The sequence below is a fragment of the Sodiomyces alcalophilus genome (genome assembly GCF_042370955.1).
Source record: "Sodiomyces alcalophilus JCM 7366 unplaced genomic scaffold ACRALscaffold_9, whole genome shotgun sequence".
Lineage (NCBI taxonomy): Eukaryota > Fungi > Ascomycota > Sordariomycetes > Glomerellales > Plectosphaerellaceae > Sodiomyces > Sodiomyces alcalophilus.
The window spans coordinates 1,404,412-1,413,676 of NW_027263540.1; the positions used below are offsets into that span (position 1 = coordinate 1,404,412).

At 42.9% G+C, this 9,265-nt stretch overlaps 1 protein-coding gene across 1 annotated transcript; it reads right to left on the minus strand.

Moving 5' to 3' along the window:
• Window positions 1-8,199: 8,199 nt before the first annotated feature.
• Window positions 8,200-8,767, minus strand: ACRALDRAFT_2023005 (uncharacterized protein; the record flags this gene model as incomplete). The annotated part of the gene is made up of 4 exons (XM_071020119.1): window positions 8,200-8,272; window positions 8,306-8,322; window positions 8,359-8,553; window positions 8,594-8,767. Coding segments are annotated over 4 exons (459 nt in total), but the record flags the coding sequence as incomplete, so codon positions are not given.
• Window positions 8,768-9,265: the final 498 nt, after the last annotated feature.

Here is a 9,265-nt window from a genome sequence, read left to right on the forward strand (position 1 = left end):
ATATGCCGATGGGTCTGCGATTATCTCCTTACACTGCCCCCCCCCCCTTAATAAGTCTGGTCCCACAGACTTATATTATCGTGATGCCTTTAATTACGCGCTTATCGCGATTAATTATCTCTATCTGGCTCTATATAAGCCCTCCTTAAAAACCCGTAGAAAAAAGAGTGGCCGCTCCTTTATTTACCTGCTTAACGGCGTTCTATCGCCGACTATATATCACGTGATTTATCCGAATACTGCTATAGAAACTCCACGATGCTTGTTATTATTGCTTATAGTTATCTAACCTTTCGCGGGTATTATGCCTAGCCTTAGGTAAAACCATTCGGTAATAGGTATATAGCTCCGTCACGTAATTCTCTTTATACTAATTCTAACCTTCCTTTTATAACTAACTTCTATTATTATTATATCGCCGATTACACGGCGATAATCCCTATTTACTATCCCTTAATTATTATTATTTCTTACCATCCGTTCGTCGAACCGTTATTATATCGGATATCTCTTTATAGGTCGTTCTCGCTATAAGTGGCCGTCCGTATAACGCTATTTAAGGATAGTATTCCGTCCTTACTAATAAGGCGCCCTATTAGCGTTACGTTACTAGCTTAGGTTAGTATATTAAGATCGAGTACTTTAGAAAGTCCGATAGCGTTACTAGCGCTAGTCGCTATATTAGTTACGCCCGCGATTAATAATAATACTCCGCCGTAAGTTCGACGATACCTTAGCCTTTTATAGTCCTTAGTTACTAAAAATTCTTTATTAGATTCCCGAGTTCTTACTAGGAGCTGCTTAGCTGCTTTAGAAGTGCAGTAAGTAAATCCTGGATCAGGACGCTCTCTTAACGCCGATCGAATAGTAGCGTGCTTACGCGCGTATTTCTATTACTTATAAATAGTTCTGTATAGTTGTTTTTCAGGGTAATTATGATTTACTTATTATAGCTATAAGTTATTTTTCGCTAAGCGTTTAGCGATACTTAGCTAATAAGTTAATAGAATCGGTAACTTCTGTTAGATAAGGTCGCGTCCCTTTACTTAGTTATAATATTAGACTTTATACACCGCCTTAGCCGTATCTCCGATAATAATACTACGGTCCTTTTAAATCAGGTTCGGCCTCCGTGGGAGGACGACTTACGCAATATTATATCACTTCGCCGTTATATCGCTGACTTATAGACGATATATCGCCGCGAGTATCCCGATAAGGCTTACTAGGAAGGTATAAAGGCTTTCCTATCTCTCCCTGGCCTCGCCGACTTTTTAGTGGTAATTAAGGTCCCGCGCTATTCTCTTTTAGGTCGTCGCTTCGCTAGCTATCCCGCGGCTCCTTATCGCGCCTAGGCTCCCCGCGCGCCTACCTAGAACCAGGCCGGTTCTTCTAGCAACGTCGACTATTCCGCGCCCCCCGGCTCTTAGGCTAATAAATCCTTTATCGACGATAACGATAACGAGTAGCCTCCACGCCGCCGCGTTCGTACTCCTTATCGCCGCTTTTCCGCTATATCTTCGGCGGCTATTATCGATACCGATAAGGATATCGAGGGTGTTTCGGGCCCGTTCTAGCCTAACCGTTAATATTATACGTCCAGCGCTTTATAATCTAGTAACTTTAACGATCTCTTTTATAGGTTTAACGATTAAAGAACCCCCCCTTTTTTTTATACGCCGAGTATTCGCTAGTAATAACCGCCTATAATAGCGTTAAACTTTATACTAATAGTTTTAGGGCTAGTCGGGGCGTTAACCCCGTTTATTAAGTTACTATAAGAAAAGGTTATTATGGCCTGTAATTAAGTTTTTATTTTTATATCCGACGACCCTTCGGCGCCTTATACTATCTCGTAATCGTCCTACTTTTTATATATATGCTTTTTATACTTCTAGTATCTTTCTCGGATCCCTAGAGCGTTCTTTAGGTGGTCCTCTGGTTCCTAGGTATTATACTTTACCGGCTAACCCGCCCACTTTACGAGGTAAAACGTTTTCCTTTATTCTTCCTTATAACTAACGATATCTTCTACCTCCTATTCGTCTTACTTCTCCTCTAGAAGCGGGAGATCCTTCGCCGATAGCTTTACGGCTACTTAGTCTTTCCACGGTTCTAATAAGGATACCAGGAATATATCGTGTATCCTTATATACTATAAAGGAAGACGAACCCTATAGGCCTATTCGCTAATCCTCTCGGTTACCTATACCCGAATATATCACGGTGCTAGCTTTAACCCTGACTAGAATCGGAAGTTCCTTATAGATAGTCCGATAATATCGCCTACCTTATACTATTACGGTTAGTGGCGCTTATTATAGTACCCAGCCTAGTATTCCGTGGCACGCGCCTAATAGTCGCGGACCTTCCGCCGAACCTCCGCTAACTTTTTAATACGTTCTTAAACGCCTTATACTTAGGTATCGTCCCTAGGGCGGATATATTCTATTATATATAGATTATACCCGTATAACGCTTTATATAGCGAAATACTAAGTAAGGAATACTTACTATTATTATAGGCGAACCCTGCTTCTAATAACTATATAGGCCACTATATTATCGTATTACCGGCGATTATTCGTAGGTACTTAATTAGGAACTAATATATTTATTCTGTCTAACTATCCGTTTACGGGTAGTATACGGTGGATAGTCGCTAAGCGTTCGCCCGCTCACGGCAAAACTCTATCTAAAACTAACTAGTAAATAGCTTATCCTAGTCTATTACTATACCCTTTAGGCTACTAAATCAGCACTTAATTTCCCTATATAGTAGCACCGCTAGCTAGGGTGCTATTAAGTCCTTGCTTATAGGAATAAATAGGGCGTACTTTATATACCGGTTAACGACTATTAAAATAGCGTTATACGTTTACCCGTCGGCCTCTTTTATAGGTAGTAGACCTATAATAAAATCTATACTAATTTCTTAGAATAGATATATAGGTAACGGTAGCGTTTATAGCTGGCTATATAGTTTATATCGTGGCACCTATACCCCTTAATACGCCGAATATACGGCGATATAATCGCGAATATCCCTCGCTAAGTCCACTTAGTAAAGCTTTCTTAAAATCAGCTTAAGCGTCTTATTCGCTCCTATATACCCCGCCCTAGGGTTATCGTGGTGCTATCATAGGACCTCCGCCTATAGGGAGCCCTATATAGGTAGTACTAGCCGTCCCCTGAATAGTAGCACGTCCTTTTCTTTAAGAGAGTACCCCGCTCTCTTTCCGGTCCCTCGCTATATATTCTTAATTAAGGATATAAAATCCGTGTTAGTGGTTTATAGCCCTCTAACTAGATATTCTAGTTCCTCGTTAATAGTGCGCCGATCTGCCGTTTTATTCCTAGCTAGCTCTTAGGCTATAGAATATAGGATATACTAATCCCGTATTATAATAACCCTAGCCTCGTTAGCCTCGGGTATCGGCGATATCTTCTCGGCGACCCTTTACTAGGTAATCGCTCCACGCCCTATGTCTTATATTTAGAAGCGGGTAATAATAGCGATAATAACACGCCGGGTACTATTAATAGGACGCAGGGGTTATAGCCCTCTTCCGTCCTTATCTTTTAAGCTAGGCAGGGCCCCCTCTTATAGAGTCTATGCCCGCTTATATTTACTAGGCTTATATTCGGGTAGCGCTACCCGAGCGGCTTAAACGTATACGATCTTTACCGCGTTACTTATTAGGGTAAGGTGGATACTCGGGATCCGTTAATAAACGCTTATCGGCAGGTCGCTAACTAGTTATAACCTTTACGATAAGGTAGGAAGTATACTATCGTATAGCGTTTTATCTACTATATAATCCGGCTATCTTAATAGGCCGTTTACCGGGTTAGTTTTACTTAGGCGGTTATATACCTTGAAATCGAATAACGATAATCGGTATACCTACCTAGTAAGCCTCCCGCGAAGGTCCCGCGTTAGCGCGTTTAGCACGCCTTTAAGCGCCTAATAGTCCGTTAGCACGGTAAACGCCTACCCCGTGCCTTTAAGATAGTAACGCTAATACTTAAGGCTTTTTATTATAGCTAATAGCTCCTACTATCCTATACCCTATTATTACTCTGTCTCGTAAAGCTTCCGCGAGAAGTAGGCGACCGGTCGCTATCTAGTCTCGTACTTCTAACTCAGGATTCCGGAGATAGCCTTATTTAAGGTATTCGTCTTAACCCTTATATCTAATACTAGGTTTTAGTATAGCAGAATAATCGCTAACCCGAAGGCGACCTTTAGTAATTTAAACGCCCGCTTAGCGTTATCCGGGAACTTAAAAGGTCCCTTTTTTTTACCCGCCTAACTGCCTTTTAATAGCGTAGTTAACGGCGTTATAACTCTAGAGTACCCCTTAATAAACCTCCTATAGAAATTAGCGAAATTAAGGAAAACTTAGATATTATAAAATAACTCGGGCGCCGGCTATTCGGCGACCGTATATACGCGTTCCGGGTCTATTATAATACCGTCGCGGGTTACTATAAACCCTTAGAAATCTACTTAGTTACGGTAAAATTCGCCCTTTAATAGTTTCGCGTATAGCTAGGCCTTATAAAGCCGATCTAAAACCTTCTTTAGGTCCTTCGTATACTATTCCTTTAACGTAAAATGTATAAGGATATTATCGAGGTAAGCGATATAATATATATCTAGTAAACCGGTAAGCGCTTAGTAAACGTATGCATAGAAGGTAGCCGGAGTGTTTATTAGCCCGAATAGTATAACCGTATACTTATATTAGCCGTATCGCGTTTTAAACACCGTCTTCTAACGGTCCTCTTTCTTAATCCGGATCCTATAATAGGTATCTCGGATATCCACCTTAGAAAAGTACCTTACCCCGGTAAGCCTATCTAATAGCTCGCCGACTAGGGGTAAAGGGTACCTATTCTTAATCGTTATAGCGTTTAACCCTTAATAATTAACGTAGAGTTATAAACTACCGTCCTTCTTAGGCACGAATAGCACCGGTAAGCCTATAGGGCTTATCGACTATTAGATACGACCGCTCGCTATCCCTTTAGCGATATACTTCTTTAGCTCCTCTAGCGAAGCTTAAGATAAGGGATATAACGGCCCGAATAGCGGTTCCTTCCCGTCTTATAAGTTAATCGTGTATTTAGCGTCCTTTAATAAGGGCGGCTCCTTCGTGGCCTACTTAGAAAACACGTCTTAGTAGTCGGCGATTTCCGGCGGTAGTTCGACGACTAGTCCGCGTATTACCTTATCGTTATCTATAAACGGAATAGTTATATCCGGCGTCCCCGGTATAATCGTAGTAGCGGTAGCTATATATATAATATATACCTTTACCCGCTTTTCGATAACCTTATAAGCCTATAGCTCGGGGTCTACGATTAAAATCGGCCCCTAAATAAATATTCGGCGAGCCGTATTAATTATAATACCTTCTTAACCTATACTATTATTTAAAAGCAGTAGTTATCCGGTACCCTTAGGTCGATCCGTATATAAGAAGACCCTTTTTAATAGGCGGGGCCGTCCCTCTACGTCTAGTAGATAGAAAGCTAAGCCGTATACTCCGCGAACCCTTACCGGGCTATTATCGAAGCCTTTAATCTCCGGAGTCTGGACCTCTAAGAGCGGTTTTAACCCTAGGCGTTCTACTAACGCTGGGCTAATAATATCTACCTACGTATAGGTATCTAAATCCACGCTAAACTCGATCCCCTTCCTATAACGGATTATTATCGCTATAGATCTTACTACCTCGCTAACTATAATCGCCGGCCGGTTATTAGGCGTAGGTTCGGCCTCCCTGTCTACGCCGACTCGTTTCCCGATAAATAGAGTTCCCTAACCCGAATATCGTTATCGGGGTCGTTATATATAGGGTGTATATTACTAATACGGGCACGACTCTTCGTCGCCCTATTATCGGCTATAATCCGCTATTCCTTATTACTATAGTAGTCCTTAGAATAGTAACCCTTTTTACTATAGTTATAGCACTTACCCGTAAAGGCACGCGTGCTAGGATACGCTTATAAAGGCTCTAGGCCCGAGCCCGATACCTTTTAACCCGTTAAAGGCGCCCCCTTCGAGTCTTTACCTAGCTCGGCGGGCATATACCGACTAGTCGCCGGGGTGCTTACCCGGCTTAAGCGACTATCCGAACGCTAGAAGTTCGATAAGATCCTTTTATAGCTAGTATCCGACCGCTTACTGCTCGCCTTTTTAATAATGCTTATATCCTAGAATAGCTACGCCTATTAAGCTAGCGTCACGGCCTTATCTAGTTTAGTTCTCCGCTCTCGTATCTTATCCTTAATACGTAGGGGTAGCCGACTAAAATGGTCGTAGGCACGCTCTTCGCTTCCGCTTATCTCCTAGCCTAATAGCCTATATAGGTTATCCTACCGTTTAAATAGCTTTATCGGCGTTATATCGCCGGTTATTCGTAGCTTATAAAGTCCTTTACGGTAATAGTACCGTTATATATCCCGAGATAGATACTCTCGCCGAATAAACACCGTAAAGTTATCCTAGTTCGGGTTAGTGATCTTCCTAGCATAATGCTACTAGGACGTCTAGAAGGTATATTCGAGCTTCGTTAAAGCCTATTCGATCTACTATAGCACTAGGGCACTAGGTCTAAACTAATTCCTAGCCTTAATCACTACTAACTAATCGTCGATTTCTATAACCATAAATAACTCTTTAATAAGCTTATAATTATATACCGGCGGTTTTTTATAATCGCGCCGGGGCGCCGGTCATTTAGCGAGCTTCTCTATAATTACTCGGTTAATCTTACTCTGCTACTAAAGATATTATAAAAATATCGTAATTAACGCCTTTTACGTTAACGTTAAGGGGCCGGCGATAGATCGCTAATAGACCTACGAACCATTATCTTTAGGACTAAGCGTCACCGGCGTATCCATTAACCCCTTGTTTTTATCCGACGGTCCCTATTCGGCCACCGTCGTTATTAACTTTAGTATAGCGGGCGGCTACCCGGCGTCCGCTTCGCTAGCTCCCCCCGGGGGGACGCTTATTCCTCGAGTCCTTCTTAGTAGTATCTTCGGCCGAACTACCTTAAAGATATAGAAGTTAAAGAATTATAACGAAAGGAAAGTCCATAGACTTTAGTTAAGGAAAAGATATTATAGAAAAGGCTCGATAGCTTAGTATTATAGAGTAATCGCAGTACGAGATTTCTCCCCTCCCCCGTAGGGGGAGGGGAGAAGATCTCGCCCTTCGGGCGCGGCTACGATTTTAAGCTGGCTCCCTATACGTTAAATTTAAGTAGGCTCCTAATACGATTGATTATTAAGCGACCGTATAATACCCGTAGTTCGTTTACTAATTCCTGATTAGCTTGTTCCGTATCCCACGGTAGTTATTTTTTAGTATAGTAAAATAAAGCTTGCCCGTTATTCTCTTTATCTAAATAACTAAGCCTGTTTCCTTAATTATAGCGCCTCTATTAATAGCTTTTTTTATATTAATTAATTAACTAATAAATAACGCTATATCCCTGCGTTAAGATATAATAAGCAATTATTTCGTTATAATTAATTAACGGGCCCTTAACGTTAAGTAAGCGGCTATAAATAACCCTTATAACTCAGGAGATACTAACGTCTACTTTAGTATATCCGAGTAAGTCGACGATTAACCTGCCTACTCTGCCACGGTATCCCGCGCCGCTGTTATGGGTACGATTACGTACGAACGCTTACGTGATCGGTTATTTGTATTATAAATACGTGGCCTCCGAACCCCTTTTTAGGAGGAGGCCAGAGTTTAATTTTCACCTTGTTAACACCCCCCTATAGGGGTGATTTCTGTTCCCTTGCCCTGTGATGCTCTTCTTTCACTCCGCGCGCGAAACCCCTCTGATATATTGAACTCTCTACCTTTTAAAGGGCGCGCCGACCGTTAGGAAGTATTATAGGGCAGCCAGGTTAGTTCTATCACGTCTTCTACGTTAGGCTTACGTCGCCTAGGGCAGTCACGATCGTTACGTCTTTAAGTACGTCTTTAGTTACGTCTTCGGTTATGTCTTTAGTCACGTCTTTAGTTACGTCTTTAGTTACGTCTTCGGTTATATCTTTGGTTTAAGCAGTTCGATTAGTTTAAGCAGTTCGATTAGTTTATTCGGTTATTCAGATCGTTTAGGTCGGTTAGGTCTTATATACGCGCGGGCGATTGACTCGTTACTGGTAGGCAGGTCCTGGAGGGACGCTGCGCTGCTGTAGAGTATTCGTGCCGTGGGCTGTTGCGGACTGACTGGCTGGAGGGCGGGGCTGCCTAGGAACTGACTGTTTAGCTGGATGGAACTGATGGATTGATTGAACTGATTGAATTGATGGAACTGATGGAACTAATTGATTCGAATCGCGGAACCGGGACCTTTGCGAAGGACCCGGGCGATTGAATTGATCGAACCGTTTGAGCTTATTGAACCGAGTGACCGGGCAGACCTTTGCGAAGGACCCGGGCGGTTGTTTTGAGCTGTTTGAACCGTGTGACCGTGGTCCTTTGCGAAGGACCCGGGCGGTTGTTTTGAGCTGTTTGTTTGAGCTGTTCGAATCGCGGAACCGGGCAGACCTTTATGAAGGACCCGGGCGATTGAATGGATTGAACGGATTGAACCGCGCGGCCGTGGACCTTGTTGAAGGACCCGGGCGATCGAACCGATTGAACCGATTGAACCGATTGAACCGAGCGACCGGGCAGACCTTTACGAAGGACCTGGGCGGTTATTTTGAGCGATTGGATGGACCTTTTTGAAGGTCCGGATTGATGAATTTGATTGACGATTTGTGGATTGATTTTGGATTGATTTTGGATTGATTTGTTCGGTTATTTTGGATCGATTTGATCGGTTATTTTGGATTGATTTTGACTGCTATTTTAAAGGCAGCTCTTCTGCTTCTTTTGCTCCTGAGGGCAGGAGCACACGAGAGGGAGCGCTATGTTATGGGTACGATTACGTACGAACGCTTACGTGATCGGTTATTTGTATTATAAATACGTGGCCTCCGAACCCCTCTTTAGGAGGAGGCCAGAGTTCAATTTTCACCTTGTTAACACCCCCCTATAGGGGTGATTTCTGTTCCCTTGCCCTGTGATGCTCTTCTTTCACTCCGCGCGCGAAACCCCTCTGATAGCCGCTACCCCCGTCCCGCCCTCCTAAACGCCGCCCGCCTATAACTCGCTTACCCTATCCGAGTTATAGGCCTTTATTCCTGGCGTTGGCCGCGATACTCCTAGCCCGCC